At 42.9% G+C, this 17,248-nt stretch overlaps 1 protein-coding gene across 5 annotated transcripts in view; it reads left to right on the plus strand.

The window, feature by feature from the left end:
* LOC139374920 (tetraspanin-5-like) overlaps window positions 1-17,248 on the plus strand; it is a 38,380-nt gene continuing 21,132 nt past the window's right edge. For 2 of the 5 annotated variants that reach the window (XM_071116155.1, XM_071116153.1), the window contains exons 1-2: window positions 72-406; window positions 10,147-10,197. In XM_071116155.1, coding sequence (XP_070972256.1) covers window positions 323-406; window positions 10,147-10,197 — 135 coding nt within the window. In that variant the 5' untranslated portion in view covers window positions 72-322. Of the gene's footprint in view, window positions 407-10,146; window positions 10,198-14,911; window positions 15,059-17,248 lie in introns of all 5 variants that reach the window. The other 3 variants (XM_071116152.1, XM_071116150.1, XM_071116154.1) reach the window with 3 other exon arrangements.

The following is a 17,248-nucleotide window of genomic DNA, read 5'->3' on the forward strand; positions in this document are numbered from 1 at the left end:
GTCGGCGGACACGTCTATCAAATAACAGCCATGTCTAGATCATGGACTAGACTCGAATGACGAAAGGTTTTAATTTGGTCCGGTTTATATACTGTATGGTGGAAAAATATATTTAGGATACGACCTTCTGTATTTGTTTTGAAGCAGATAGTTTGTGACCCTACGCATGTCAAAGAGGAAGCAAGATGTTGAACAATTGTCAGAGCATTTCTACTGGTTGAACCGTTAACTGTGGGTTTTACGAAACGATCTGTCGAAAGTAAACCAGATTGGATATGATTTAACCCTATTCTGGTGGGCGACATTTGTAAATACGAGCTAAATGATGTCCGGAAAGCATTTCAAGGCTCATGAAGTCAGTTGCTGTATCAAATATTTCATATTTGGATTCAATATAATATTTTGGGTAAGTAAGTGTGCTAAATCACGTGTTCAGTGTCTATAATGGCTTTGTAGACTAGCCTACATCATATTGAAATGCTTTTTAACCTTGGCCTGCGTTTCATATATGGGGGCAAATGGGCAAGGAATTTGTGTCATGAATGTTTTTTATGTCTTACATCAAGGGATGCAATAAATAAGATAATTGAACGAATTGAAATATGAATGCAGTGCACATTAGGTTATTGGTCGACCGTTATTAGCGTTGAATAGGGGCTTTATCAGGAGACTAACGTACGGGACTCCAATAATAGCCGAATCGATGGTAGGTGCAGCAATGTTGAACTGAAATAGTATAATTATGGTTTATTTTGATAAACGCGGGGTCCGGACCTATACAGACAGCTTTCCCCCTGCTGCTCGTTGTCATTATAAGTATCCATATGTGATTACGTCATACTGGATATGTTTTTGGTCATTAAATCTGTAGGTCCTACTGCTCATGGCATTCCTTAAATTAAATGCAAGCTATAGTTTACATCATATAACAATGAATTAGGGTTGCCAACTGTCTCGTATTAGCCAGGATTTATACTGGGCGAAATTGGTTTGTCCTATATTCATCCAATCACAGTATAGCGTAAACGCGGCAATTCCTGCAAAGTCATGTCTGTTGTTGTTCGGTCGGTGTGGCATATCAAGGAAATAAGAGGTGGCGGCGTTATTCCGTCTTGTATTCTCAATTGGCCATGGAGGGAAGAATGACCTAACTCAGCATGCAGCCACAGAAATGCACAAGAAAGCCACGCTAGCTAAAGGTGCTAGCAATATCGGTGCTAGCAATATGAGTATGAAGCTGCTGAGATTTATCTGTGCTTTCTCCACAACGTGGGGTGTGTTTTTGACCAACTCATAAAAAACCTGGAGGAATCAACGCTCTGCATCAGATGTTTACGAGGAAGTCTAAAAGTTCAAAATGAAGATGCTTCAGCGGAAACAGGACAGTTTTGTTTTTTGGGATCACAGACCAAGCAGCTGATTGACAAACAACTGTCAGCACAAAGTTCCAAGCAGCAACGGGAAGTTCTATGACACTGTCATTACATACATTGACAAGTGGTTTGATTTCTCACCAGAATATGTAATGGTGAAACTGAAACCAATCGTCCTCTTTGGGGAGCTCTCCTTCACTGACCTGGAGCAGCCCTCAAAATGACAGAGACAGTCAGTATGGACCAACTCTGAAGAGTTTTGTGCTAGCTGGGAGGAAATACAGAAAGCCAGACAGGATACCAGAACATCCACCAGTGAGAAGTGGGTGGCAGTTTTCCAAAACCTAGGGAAAGCCAACTTGATCAACATGTTCAGGATTGTCTCATTTGTCCTCAGTGTGCCAGGAGGCTCAAATGCCTTTGTGGAGAGGATTTTCTCTCTGATGAACTTCAAATATCTGTGAACTGTGACTTGTCATGTAATGACTTCTCTCTGGCTATACAAAGGGCTGCTTGAATCAGTCAAGAGCAGCAACAAATATCCATAGAAAAAGTAGACTTGGTGAGTGACTCATGCCCTTTCTTCCTGTTTTGCATTTGAATTGTAAAAAAAAAAAAAATAGCTGTAAAGGTCCAAATTGTGATTTCTTTGATCATTTATTTTGAGGTTTATTCACATAAGTTTACATAATGATACAGTTTTAGTAAAGCTATTGAGTAAATGGAATATACAAATGTTTTGCCTTTCCAATTGAATAAGAATATGATATACACTGTATATTTATTCACACAACACCATACCCACACCGCCTTGGCGCCACGCCACATTTTGTCCCTTATTTGGTAGTGAGAAAGTTGGCAACATCACTGTCCATGACAATTATGTCAACATGCAGGGTATTTAGAAAAATAACGACTTTATCTGATACAATGTTTCCTTCTGGCCGTACATCTAATCAATTGTCAGTAGGCTGTAGAATGCATGAACTGAGGCCTTGCCTCCAAATCTGTGAAAATGAATTGCATTCTCCACTGAACCCTATAGCCATACTGCATTGGGGCCTATATGTAATTATGGCCTAGAGTAGATTTTCACTCACCGGACAGTTTATTAGGTACATCACCACATTCATGAAAATGGATTGCTCCTACAGACAGTGAGTCAAGTGGCCATGGCTTGCTATATAAAGCAGGCAGACGGGTATCGAGGCATTCAGTTACTGTTGGATTGAACATTAGAATGGGCAGAACAAGCAACTTTGAGCGTGGTATGTCAATGCCAGGAGCTCTGGATCCAGTATTTCAGAAACGGCTGTCCTCCTTGGCTTTTCGCGCACGACAGTGTCTAGGGTTTACTGAGAATGGTGCGACAAACTAAAAACATCCAGTCAGCGGCAGTCCTGTGCGCAAAAACAGCTTGTTGATGAGAGAGGTTGAAGGAGAATTGCAAGAATCTTGCAAACTAACCGGCGGGCCACAAACAGACAAATAACAGTGCAGTACAACAGTGGTGTGCAGAACGGCATCTCGGAACTCTTCGATCCTTGTCACGGATGGGCTATTGCAGCAGACGACCACACCGGGGCTCCACTCTTATCAGCTAAAAACAAAAATAAGCGAGTCTAGTGGGCACGCCATCACCAACACTGGACAATTGAGGAGTGGGAAAAAACATTGCATGGTCCTATGAGTCGTGGTTTCTGTTGCGTCATGCTGATGGCAGAGTCAGGATTTGGTGTAAGTAACATAATTCCATGGACCCATCCTGCCTGGTATCAACGGCACAGGCTAGTGGTGGTGGTGTACCGCTGTCCAATCTGCAGCAACTGCATGATGCCATCGTGTCAGCACGGACCAACATCCCTGTGGAATGTTTCCGACTTGTAGAATCCATGCCGAGAAGAATTCTGGCTGATCTGGAGGCAACGGGGGTCCAACCCAGTACTAGATGGGTGTACCTAATAAACTGGCAGGTCGGCTACAGCGCAACGTTTTCAACGTACATGTTTGCAACATGCAAAATTTCAAATGTAATGTTAACATGTAATTACTCAAGTTATAGCCTAAGTAGTCTACTGTCACAATACTCTATCATATTCATATTTTTCTCTACGGTAATTTCATTGTGCCTGCCTACCATGGCGGCAGGTTGCCTAGATGGACCAGTAACTGGAATATTTCTGGTTCAAGCAAAAAAGTGGCAACTGAACTGGAAGTTGTAGTATCTGGGATATACATCTGTTTATATTAGTTACTGTGCTGTTACTAAGCAGTAATGCATTACGGCAGTGTTACGTTACTACACCTAATAGGAAATGCACATGCGCACTGGGGTGTCGCGAACTGTAGAGCACGAGGGGTTTTGACTAAACGAAAACTAACTGTACTCCCGTCTCCTGCCTGGTCATTTCTCCACAACACAAATATTACAGTGGCGACGAGGTGATTAAACTACATAAACGGACATTGCTTGAAGGGAAGAATGTTGCGTGAGTAATGAAACTCAAAATAATTATGTAATTCGTCAGTTATTTTATTATTATTTTCGCCAGTAGAGAAGGCTAAGCACTGCTAGCACTGCTAGTACAGTATTCAGGAGCTGCCAAGTAGCAAGACTATTGGAGTCCAGAATAGCGACACTGCCCTCTGGTGGTTAAATAAAAAAACTGTCTCATTGAACCCATTGAAATTAGGCGATCTCAGTGGAGAAATATTGGCAAGAAGAAAAAGGAAGAAGGAACGTAACACGGTGTGTACATTATTACAAATGAGTGCAGTGAATGAAGTAATTGCAGAAACTTCTGAAGTGAAGAATTAGATGAAAATTCAGAAAATTAAGGAATATAAGGAAACTGAACAATTAACTGTGAAAATGGCAACCATTGGTCGAGTACCAGAGTTTGAGGCTACAAAAGAGGATTTTGATTCCTATTTGGAGCGTTTTGAGCGTTGGCTGGCTGCAAATGAAATCAAAGATGAAAAGAAAGCAGACGTATTTCTCAGTGTTTTGGGTCCAACTGAGTATGGATTGCTGAAAGGTCTCATTGAACCAATGAAAGCAGTGGAGTTGAACTATGCAGAACTGACTGAAACTCTTTCAAGGTATTTCAAGCCTAAGCCAATTCTCATTGCAGAACGTTTCAGATTTTACCAACGTCACCAGAGTCAAGGGGAAACCGTGGCTGACTACATCCTTGCTTTGAAAAGGCTGGCAAGTACATGTGAGTTTGCACGATTTCTTGATGATGCTCTCCGAGACAAGTTTGTATGTGGTCTCACAGGTGAAGCATATCACAGAAGGCTCCTTTCAGAGAAGGACCTGACCTTTAAGAAAGCCTGTGATATAGCACTTGGACTCGAGCTTGCCCACAGGGATACTGTTGAGCTATCGGGACATGCAGAACGTCAGAAAGGTGTTCACAAGGTCAGTGATGCACGTGGTGGAAAAAGCTCACAAAAGTCACACTTTTTTCAGTCCCGTCCTCAAGGTTACACAAGAACAAAGCAGCCCACATCTCAAAGGTCTAAGCCAATTTGCTACAGATGTGGGGGAGATAATCATCAGCACAGTGAATGTCGATTCCAAAATGAAAAGTGCCACAATTGTGGAAAGGTTGGACATTTACAGAGAGTGTGTAAGGCCTCAAAACGCACAGCAAGAGCGCACAAAGTGTCAGACGCAGCACAAGACGAGGAAGGTACAACTGAAACAGTAGTGGAACTGTTCACAGTGTACACAGCTCAACAACTAAAATATGGAATCTATCTCAATATGGAGTTAGCTGGAAAACAGGTTAAAATGCAGCTGGACACCGGAGCGTCTGTATCTCTGGTTCCAGAGAGACTCTACAAAGAAAAACTGAAAGAGTGCCCTCTACAGCCCGCGTCCATCTGCCTTTCTTCATACACTGGTGACACTATTCCTGTGTTAGGGCAGATCCAGGTACCAGTCCGGTATGAAGGGAAGGAGTGGACGCTATCGCTTGTCATTGTTAAAGGAGAAAAATCAGCCTTGCTAGGCAGAAACTGGCTACAAAAGATCAAGTTGAACTGGGGAGAAATCTTCAGTCTGAGAAATGACAAACCAGTGAGTCAGGCTACACTCACTAACATGCTGGAGAAGCACAAATAACTTTTCAAAGATGGCTACGGTGAAATACAAGACTTCACAGCAAAAGTCAGAGTGCAAGAAGGAACCAAGCCTATCTTTCACAAACCACGTCCAGTTCCCTATGCTCTTAAGGAAGCAGTAGAGAAGGAACAGGACCGCCTACAGAAGAATAACATAATCACGAAAGTAGCGAGGAACGACTGGGCCGCTCCGATTGTTGTAGTCCCAAAGAAAGACAAGACCGTCAGAATGTGCGGTGACTACAAGGTCACAGTAAATCGCTGCATACTACCAGAGGAATATCCACTACCAAACGCTGAAGATCTGTTTGCCACTCTAGCTGGTGGGAAGGTTTTCAGTAAGCTGGACCTGGCATTCGCTTATCAGCAACTGAAGCTGGATCCGGAGTCAGAACAGTATCTGACCATCAATACACACAAGGGGCTATTCAGATTCAATCGCTTGGCCTATGGAATCTCGACAGCTCCAGCGATATTCCAACACAAAATGGATCAGATCTTGGACGGTATAGACAATGTTGTGTGCTTCATGGACGACATCCTCGTGTCAGCACCAAACATTGCAGAGCACCTTGTAGTGCTGGACAAAGTGATGTCAAGACTGGAGAAATACGGAGTGAGAATGAAACGCAGCAAGTGTGAGTTCCTCCAGGACTCAGTGGAGTATCTCGGATACAAGATTGATGCACAAGGCCTGCACCCAACCAACAGCAAGGTGGAAGCAATCGTAAACGCACCAGCACCCACTAATATCTCAGAGCTGAGGTCATTTTTGGGGCTCCTGAACTATTACGGAAAGTTTGTGGCAAACTTGTCCACATTGTTGCATCCGCTTCACCAACTGCTGCAGGCCAATACAAAGTGGAATTGGTCCCCACAATGCAAAGAAGCATTCAAGACTTGCAAACAGCATCTGCTAAAGAGCAAGTGGCTTGCCCACTACAACACAGAGATTAAGCTGAGACTTGCGTGTGATGCATCTCCATACGGAGTAGGAGCCATCATCTCACATGTTCTACCGTCAGGTGAAGAACACCCTATTGCATTTGTATCACGGACTCTGTCACCAAGCGAGAAAAATTATGCTCAAATTGAGAAGGAAGCCCTGAGCATAATATTCGGAGTGAAGAAGTTTCACAAATACCTGTACGGAAGGAAGTTCCAACTGCTGACAGATCACAAGCCTCTGTTGGCCATCCTTGGACCAAAATCAGCTATACCAACCCTTGCTGCACTTTGAATGCAACGTTGGGCTCTGATATTGTTAGCCTACGACTACGAGATTGAGTACAGACGATCCAGTGATCACGCAAATGCCGATGCACTATCAAGACTACCATGCAATAGTGACTCCGACAGTGAAGATGATAGAGCAGTCTTCCAGATCTATCTCATTGATGAACTGCCCATATCTGCTTCTGACATAGCAGAGGAAACAAGGAAAGACCCAGTGCTTTCCAAAGTCTTGGACTTAACATTAGGCGGTTGGCCAACCTTCGTAAATGACGATAACCTTCGTCCATTCATCTCCAAGAAAGACCAGTTGTCCACTGATCAAGGGTGTGTTCTGTGGGGATCAAGGGTGGTGGTACCTCACAGATTCCAGAGGAGACTGCTATCTGACCTGCATGAGGGACATCCAGGGATCACTCGAATGAAAGCACTCGCTCGCAGTTATCTGTGGTGGCCTGGACTGGATCAGGACATTCAACAGCATGTAGGCCACTGCTCACCTTGTGAAGCTGTTCGCAACAAGCCTGCTGCTGCGCCTCTTCATCCATGGTCCTGGGCTGCTACACCTTGGGAACGCATCCATGTGGATTACGCCGAAATTGACAAGCAACATTTCCTTGTTGTCGTTGATGTCCATTCCAAGTGGATGGAAGTGTTCCCTACTCAACTGACCACAGCTGAGAAGACCATCAATCTTCTCAGACACCTGTTTGCATCCTTTGGACTAGTCAAGGAGCTCGTATCGGACAATGGCCCTCCGTTCACGTCAAACGATTTTGAAATGTTTCTCAAGAACAATGGAGTAAGGCACATCCTGTCACCACCTTACCATCCGGCATCAAACGGAGCAGCGGAGAGAGCTGTGCAAACCTTTAAGAAGGCCTGGACTAGACTCGAGGTTCAGTCTGTGCCCACCCACCAAAGGCTTCCGCGGTTCCTGTTTACTTACCGTAACACACCACACACAGTAACGGAATGTACACCAGCTGAACTGTTTCTGAAACGCCAACCACGTACCCGCCTGACATTGTTGAAACCAGACTTGTCAAGCACTGTGGCAAAGCACCAGCTACAGCAGAAGAAAGCTCATGACAGACACTCAAAGACTGTCAGAGAATTCAAAGAGGAAGAGAGGGTGATGGTACGTGATTTCAGACACCCCAAGCGCCTGTGGAACTCAGGTGTGATCTTGCAACGCAGAGGACCTTTGACTTACCAAGTCCAAATTGGTCATCGCCAGGTCAACGTTCATGTGGATCATCTGCTACGGTCCAACGCCCCAGCAGAGACATGCCGAGAGAACAAGAACAATAACGACCCCCAGGACTATTCTCCTGACTGTGGACGTACGGAGACAGAGCCTGACCTTCCACCCGAACCTGGCCCACCACAGGAAGCCCAGGAGGAGCGGAGATATCCTATTCGACAGCGAAGGGCACCTCAAAAGCTTGACCTGTGAGTTGAGCTGGTTAAGGAGGTAACGGACAGTAAAACAAACACTTTAATATGTCCTAGATAAAAGGAAAGAAAAAGGACATTACCTGGGTTAGTTATTAGGACACAAACTCCATCTTCGGGGCAGAATAATCCCCTGGATTTGTGCTGGGCTCTGAAAAGTCTGCTTCAACCCAGTAGTTGAAACATGTTTAAGAATGCATTGCTCAGATATTGCATTAGTAGTTACCTAACATATTTACCTTGTTCTCTGGGAGTTAAACACTATGGGGGAGGAGTGTAGTATCTGGGATCTACATCTGTTTATATTAGTTACTGTGCTGTTACTAAGCAGTAATGCATTACGGCAGTGTTACGTTACTACACCTAATAGGAAATGCACATGCGCACTGGGGTACCGCGAACTGTAGAGCACGAGGGGTTTTGACTAAACGAAAACTAACTGTACTCCCGTCTCCTGCCTGGTCATTTCTCCACAACACAAATATTACAGAAGTATACTGGCAGGTACCATCAACTGCATTTGTGCATCTGAGCAAGCCATTTACACTTAAACTGCTCTCCAGCTCTGTGGCTGACACTGCACCTCTCAACATGTGTGTATATATACAGTATATGGGGGCAGGTTGATATATACAGTATACAAATTTCAGTTTCTTATGAAATGGACAATAGTGTATCTATTCTATTCAAATCTATCCTAAGGGACAATGTAATGTGGGACCCAAAATTCATGATTGCCAAGTGACAATAGGTTGAGTGGCACTAAAGGATAAGGGGGCATGAATTACATCTACAGTATATCTAAAGAGATAAGAGATTACATGTAAATACAAATGTATTGACGTTGTAACACATTATATCATTTTTACCATCAATACACTCCAAAAAGACCAGAAAGCAAATGCAGATATGGTGCATGCGACGTGTTTCGACTATGTCTTCTGAAGTGAACCATTATACATCGGATTGATTGTTTGAGTCGTACAGTATAGTCTGTGATATCTGTTGACACAGTGCCTACCATTTGTTGCCATTGTAAGATGTTCCCGTGCTGATTGATAGGTTAGATTCTACATTCAATAGACTACTGACGGAATCCTTGTCTTTTCAAAAAATAATACAAATAATTTTGGGCTAATTATTTATTTTCATGTACTGTAGATCCTCACATCTTGTACAGCATAACCTGACAGATGATATGAACTTCAGGTTAAATGTACACTACAGCACTCTAATACACTGTGAGGCAAATCTATTTGTTACAGATGGATGTGCCCTATATTAATTCACTTATGTTTGACTTCTGCTGTAAGGATGTAGATCCATCCATTGAAATAAAACCTATAGGCAGGTTCACTGGACACAATTAAGCATAGTCCTGGACTAAAAAGCGCTTTCTATTTGGAGATTCTGGGCCAGTTTCCTGAATATATGCCTCTTTGACTAAGAATAATTTTCAATGGACAATCTCAATTTGAACATGGTTTTTAGTAGACTTAATCTGTATCAAGGAAACTGGCCCTTAGAGTGTTCTTTAGTCCAGAATTAGTCCAGGCCTAGTCGAGCCTGGTCTAAGATCTGTTTTCCCTCATCAATAGCTTTTAGGGGTGTTGGTAGTATGCATTGATGGAAATGCAGGAGGCTGTTGTTCTTTAATATTTTTGTTCACATTATTTTAGGGTTACACAATTTTGCATTTTAGTCCCACTCCATAGAGTTATGGCAGTTCTAAATTCCTGTCTGGAAAATTGCACGAATCCTCCTACATTTGAGAAATAATTGGTTGATGTTAACCTTAACAACATTCAGTACATTTCTCATATCTTGATGGTTGATTTAATGTTGGAATCATTTTCCTTAACCACAACTCAGTCGATAAGCCAGAGAGCATGTCTTTAGTTTTATATTAATAACTCATATCAAAAATACTTGTCTGTCTGTCTGTTCACAGTTACTTGGAGTGGCGTTCCTTGGCATAGGGCTTTGGGCATGGAGCGAGAAGGTGAGTCCAGCTGAGATCCCTGGGTGTCCTGTATCATTAGATAACTAATTGTTTATTTATTTTTTATCTGTCGGCCCCAGTCGCGAACTCAGGCTCTGTGTGTAGTTAATCCGACCCTCTCTGCCAAGTCATCGCCATTTTACCTGCTGTTGTTGTGTTAGCTGATTAGCTGTTGTTGTCTCACCTGTTGTTTTATCTAGCTCTCCCAATCAACACCTGCGATTACTTTATGCCTCGCTGTATGTCTCTCTCTAATGTCAATATGCCTTGTATGCTGTTGTTCAGGTTAGTTACCATTGTTTTAGTTTACAATGGAGCCCCTAGTTCCACTCTTCATACCTCTGATACCTCCTTAGTCCCACCTCCCACACCTCACCCATTACAACCAGCATGTCCAGAGATACAACCTCTCTTATCATCACCCAGTGCCTGGGCTTACCTCCTCTGTACCCACACCCCACCATACCCATGTCTGCGCATTATGCCCTGAATATATTCTACCATGCCCAGAAATCTGCTCATTTTATTCTTTGTCCCCAACGCTCTAGGCGACCAGTTTTGATAGCCTTTAGCCGCACCCTCATCCTACTCCTCCTCTGTTCCGCGGGTGATGTGGAGGTAAACCCAGGCCCTGTATGTCCCCAGGCACCCTCATTTGTTGACTTCTGTGATCGAAAAAGCCTTGGTTTCATGCATGTCAACATCAGAAGCCTCCTCCCTAAGTTTGTTTTACTCACTGCTTTAGTACACTCTGCCAACCCTGATGTCCTTGCTGTGTCTGAATCCTGGCTTAGGAAGGCCACCAAACATTTTCCGTCAAGATAGGACTGCCAAAGGGGGAGGAGTTAGCCTGCATAGTAATGTCATACTTTCCAGGTTCATACCCAAACAGTTCGAACTTCTAATTTAAAAAATTAATCTCTCCAGAAATAAGTCTCTCACTGTTGCCGCCTGCTGCTGACCCCCCTCAGCTCCCAGCTGTGCCCTGGACACCATTTGTGAATTGATCGCCCCCTATCTAGCTTCAGAGTTTGTTCTGCTAGGTGACCTAAACTGGGATATGCTTAACAGTCCTACAATCTAAGCTAGATGCCCTTAATCTCACACAAATCATCAAGGAACCCACCAGGTACAACCCTAAATCTGTAAACAAGGGCACCCTCATATACGTTATCCTGACCAACTGGCCCTCCAAATACACCTCCGCTGTCTTCAATCAGGATCTCAGCGATCACTGCCTCATTGCCTGTATCCGCTATGGGTCCGCAGTCAAACGACCACCCCTAATCACTGTCAAACGCTCCCTAAAACACTTCTGCGAGCAGGCCTTTCTAATCGACCTGGCCCGGGTATCCTGGAAGGATATTGATCTCATCCCGTCAGTTGATGCCTGGTCATTCTTTAAAAGTAACTTCCTCACCATCTTAGATAAGCATGCTCCGTTCAAAAAATGCAGAACTAAGAACAGATATAGCCCCTGGTTCACTCCAGACCTGACAGCCCTCAACCAGCACAAAAACATCCTGTGGCGGACTGCAATAGCATCGAATAGTCCCCGCGATATGCAACTGTTCAGGGAAGTCAGGAACCAATACACACAGTCAGTCAGGAAAGCAAAGGCCAGCTTTTTCAAGCAGAAATTTGCATCCTGTAGCTCTAACTCCAAAAAGTTTTGGGACACTGTAAAGTCCATGGAGAACAAGAGCACCTCCTCCCAGCTGCCCACTGCACTGAGTTTAGGTAACACGGTCACCACCGATAAATCCATGATAATCGAAAATTTCAACAAGCATTTCTCAACGGCTGGCCATGCCTTCCTCCTGGTCACTCCAACCTCGACCAACAGCTCCACCCCCCCCGCAGCTAATCGCCCAAGCCTCCCCAGCTTCTCCTTTACCCAAATCCAGATAGCAGATGTTCTGAAAGAGCTGCAAAACCTGGACCCGTACAAATCAGCTGGGCTTGACAATCTGGACCCTCTATTTCTGAAACTATCCGCCGCCATTGTCGCAACCCCTATTACCAGCCTGTTCAACCTCTCTTTCATATCGTCTGAAATCCCCAAGGACTGGAAAGCTGCCGCGGTCATCCCCCTCTTCAAAGGGGGAGACACCCTGGACCCAAACTGTTACAGACCTATATCCATCCTGCCCTGCCTATCTAAGGTCTTCGAAAGCCAAGTCAACAAACAGGTCTTCTAAGGTCTTCGAAAGCCAAGTCAACAAACAGAAACTCGAATCCCACCGTACCTTCTCCGCTGTGCAATCTGGTTTCCGAGCCGGTCATGGGTGCACCTCAGCCACGCTCAAGGTACTAAACGATATCATAACCGCCATCGATAAAAGACAGTACTGTGCAGCCGTCTTCATCGACCTGGCCAAGGCTTTCGACTCTGTCAATCACCATATTCTTATCGGCAGACTCAGTAGCCTCTGTTTTTCTAATGACTGACTTGCCTGGTTCACCAACTACTTTGCAGACAGAGTTCAGTGTGTCAAATCGGAGGGCATGTTGTCTGGTCCTCTGGCAGTCTCTATGGGGTGCCACAGGGTTCAATTCTCGGGCCGACTCTTTTCTCTGTATATATCAATGATGTTGCTCTTGCTGCGTGCGATTCCATAATCCACCTCTACGCAGACGACACCATTCTGTATACTTCTGGCCCTTCCTTGGACACTGTGCTATTTAACCTTCAAACAAGCTTCAATGCCATACAACACTCCTTCCGTGGCCTCCAACTGCTCTTAAACGCTAGTAAAACCAAATGCATGCTTTTCAACCGTTCGCTGCCTGCACCCGCACGCCCGACTAGCATCACCACCCTATATGGTTCCGACCTAGAATATGTGGACCTAGGTGTCTGGCTAGACTGTAAACTCTCCTTCCAGACTCATATCAAACATCTCCAATCCAAAATCAAATCTAGAATAGGCTTTCTATTTCGCAACAAAGCCTCCTTCACTCACGCCGCCAAACTTACCCTAGTAAAACTGACTATCCTACCGATCCTCGACTTTGGCGATGTCATCTACAAAATAGCTTCCAATACTCTACTCAGCAAACTGTATGCAGTTTATCACAGTGCAATCCGTTTTGTTACTAAAGCACCTTATACCACCCACCACTGCGACCGGTATGCTCTAGTCGGCTGGCCCTCGCTACATATTCGTCGCCAGACCCACTGTCTCCAGGTCATCTACAAGTCCATGCTAGGTAAAGCTCCGCCTTATCTCAGTTCACTGGTCACGATGGCAACACCCCGTAGCACGCGCTCCAGCAGGTATATCTCACTGATCATCCCTAAAGCCAACACCTTATTTGGCCACCTTTCCTTCCAGTTCTCTGCTGCCTGTGACTGGAACGAATTGCAAAAATCACTGAAGTTGGAGACTTTTATCTCCCTCACCAACTTTAAACATCTGCTATCTGAGCAGCTAACCGATCGCTGCAGCTGTACATAGTCCATCGGTAAATAGCCCACCCAATTTACCTACCTCATCCCCATACTGTTTTTATTTATTTACTTTTCTACTCTTTTGCACACCAGTATCGCTACCTGCACATGACCATCTGATCATTTATCACTCCAGTGTTATTCTGCTAAATTGTAATTATTCGCCTACCTCCTCATGCCTTTTGCACACAATGTATATAGACTCTTTTTTTTCCCCCCTACTGTGTTATTGACTTGTTTATTGTTTCCTCCATGTGTAACTCTGTGTTGTTGTCTGTTCACACTGTTATGCTTTATCTTGGCCAGGTCGCAGTTGTAAATGAGAACTTGTTCTCAACTAGCCTACCTTGTTAAATAAAGGCGGAGAAAAAAAAGATCTGCTAGCTGACTGCTCAAAGAATTTGTAACACTTTCAAGTGTCTGCAGGAATAGTGCATTATGATGCACTTATAATGCATTGTAAGACTTTTTGAGCATAATGTCTTAGAATTATTTAATAGTGATCCACACTACATACCAGCCAATTTGAGTTAGTTGAAATGTTCATACATAGACTTTCGACATTATAAGCCTGTTTATAAGACATTATAAAGGCTCATATACATGCTTATAACAAGTTATAAAGCATTATGCTTGCAGGCTTTAAGTAAAGTGTTACTGAAGAGATACTAGTGTTATTTATTATTTCTGTTCTACCAATAAAGAAGTATCATATGTCATATTAATAGATCACAGGTTTATAAGTCTATGACGAGACTGACCCATGTTAAATAGTGTTCCACACCCATCTGCCCTGCATGTGATTTATTTATGTTTAAAAAAAAAAACACTGGAGTTTTCCAGTGGGAAGCATGACTTCACAATGACTCCTGAATGGATTGGACACATTCACAGGTTCATTTGTATTTTTTAGGGATCCCAATTTCTTCATTGTGTTTGCTCTTATTTTGGCTTATATTTCTAAGCTGTCATGAAGGCGGTGTGTATGTGCATGCATATATGTGTGTGCGTGTACATATCCGGGCGTGGATTTGTGCATGCGTGCATGTGTGAGCCCTTGTACAATATACTGTATGCTTGTGTCTTTGTCATGAGAATCCTAGAGTGGAATCATTTTAGTATGTCCAATTAGGTCTCCATTGCTCAAGCTTTGTGTTTCAAACTCTATAAAACAGTTGACATGATTGACTATGAATAAAAAACATAACTTATTGACTATTATATCTAGTGACCCCCCCCCCCCCTCTCTCTCCCCCCCAGGGTGTGCTCTCCAACATCTCATCCATCACAGACCTGGGGGGCTTTGACCCCGTCTGGCTCTTCCTGGTGGTGGGAGGAGTTATGTTTATCCTTGGCTTTGCTGGTTGTATCGGAGCACTGAGGGAGAACTCTTTCCTTCTCAAGTTTGTATGTTCTCCTTGTTATACGAGAGCATTATATTTTACATTGATATGACATAACATTGGAAGTATTTTTCATCCCCCTGTCAATACTTAACCCTACCCTACCAAGCAATTATAGGGCCACTCAATGTGTGTACTAAACCACAGCTTTACGGAGCAAGTGTGTGTTTTTTGTTGTTTGGACTGGTGAATTATTGCTCACAATTATGTCTTAATGACTTCTTTATTACATTGTGATGTATTTTATGAAGTCATGGTTATGTCAGTATAAGGGCGTTTTGTTCACATCTTTTTAACATCCAGAAAATAATGTCTTTATCAGGTTGTAATATCAACCAAAATATGACCTCTATCCCATGACTTCTTGATGTCGTCTTGAAAGAGACCTTGGGTAACAGAGACCATTTGGTTGTAACCTGGTTATATGATGACTTCTCAACCAGAAAACCAGTTTAACAACCAGAAACATTTTTCCCCCTGGGGATTGGTGGGCCTTTGATAGAAATGAGGTACACTCTTAGAAAAAAGGTGTTATCTAGAACCTAAAAGGGTTCTTCGGCTGTCCCCATAGGAGAACCCTTTGAAGAATCCTTTTTGGTTCCAGGTAGAACCCTTTCCACAGAGGATTTTTACATGGAACTCAAAAGGCTTCTACCTGAAACCAAAAATGTTTATCCTATGGGGACAGCCGAAGAACCCTTTCGGAAGTCTTTTTTCAAAGAGTGTAGAGGAAAGGGGGTTTTAGGTTTATGACAAAAAGTTTTATATTGAGTCTTATAAACCAAGTCAACATCTTAGAAGAGCTCTATTATAAAATGTCAATGGAATGTTGAATGGATTGGCAATGAATTGTTAGAGGTCCAGAATGGATTCATTCTCTCTCTTGAACTGGGTGATGCAGGGGGTAGCTGAAAGTAGAAAGCTTGAAAACAACAAGTGATTACTAATGTGTTTGCATAATATATTTGGCTGGCAGTGTTGATTAGTTCAGTTTTTTTAAAGTTAATTTGCTTTATCTACAAATATGTATGTTCATGTTTCATATACTGTGATATGCTTTGATCCAGTGGGAAACATTTGGAATGCTAAATAATGACTTCATGTCCTGGCTGTAAACTGTTTTGCTGGTTGTAGAAATCACATAATTTTTTTCACGATGACATATCCAAGTCAGATAACAACCAGTTAAAGGACATGTTTTTCTGGTTGCTAAAAAGATGTTTAGCACTGTTTGGAGATTTGGAAAGCCATATTGAAATCAGTCAACAATATAATACTTTTATTAGAAATATTCATATTTAACTTACAATCTGTAGATACTATGCGATTTAGAAAGGTTCAGAATTTATGTGAAACAGCAGTTGAAAAATATATGGCACATGGAAATCATAAAGGGGTGGTTTACGGAGATAGGTGGGATGGGCTGTGGGGTGGGTTTAAAAGCTCATATTCTATAATAGTTATGACTGAAAACACGATATATAATGTTTACCGAATGTGTTTAAGTACTATCTATCCAGATATAATGTACAGTTGAAGTCGGAAGTTTACATACACTGAGGTTGGAGTCATTGAAACTCGTTTTTCAACCACTCCACAAATTTCTTGTTAATTAACAAACTATAGTTTTGGCAAGTCGATTAGGACATCTACTTTGTGCATGACACAAGTAATCTTTCCAGCAATTGTTTACAGACAGATTATTTCACGTATAATTCACTGTATCACAATTCCAGTAGGTCAGAAGTTTACACACACTAAGTTGACTGTGCCTTTAAACAGCTTGAAAATTCCAGAAAATTATGTCATGGCTTTAGAAGCTTCTGATAGGCTAATTGACATAATTTGAGTCAATTGGAGGTGTACCAGTGAATGTATTTCAAGGCCTACTTTCAAACTCAGTGCCTCTTTACTTGACATCATGGGAAAAGCTAAAGAAATCAGCCCAAGACCTCAGAGAATTTTTTTTTTTTTGTAGGTTCATCTTTGGGAGCAATTTCCAAATGCCTGAAGGTACCACGTTCATCTGTACAAACAATAGTATGCACGTATAAACACCATGGGACCATGCAGCCGTCATACCGCTCAGGATGGAGACACGTTCTGTCTCTTAGAGACGAACGTACTTTGGTGCGAAAAGTGCAAATCAATCCCAGAGCAACAGCAAAGTATCTTGTGAAGATGCTGGAGGAAA

This window comes from Oncorhynchus clarkii, chromosome 19 (genome assembly GCF_045791955.1).
Source record: "Oncorhynchus clarkii lewisi isolate Uvic-CL-2024 chromosome 19, UVic_Ocla_1.0, whole genome shotgun sequence".
NCBI lineage: Eukaryota > Metazoa > Chordata > Actinopteri > Salmoniformes > Salmonidae > Oncorhynchus > Oncorhynchus clarkii.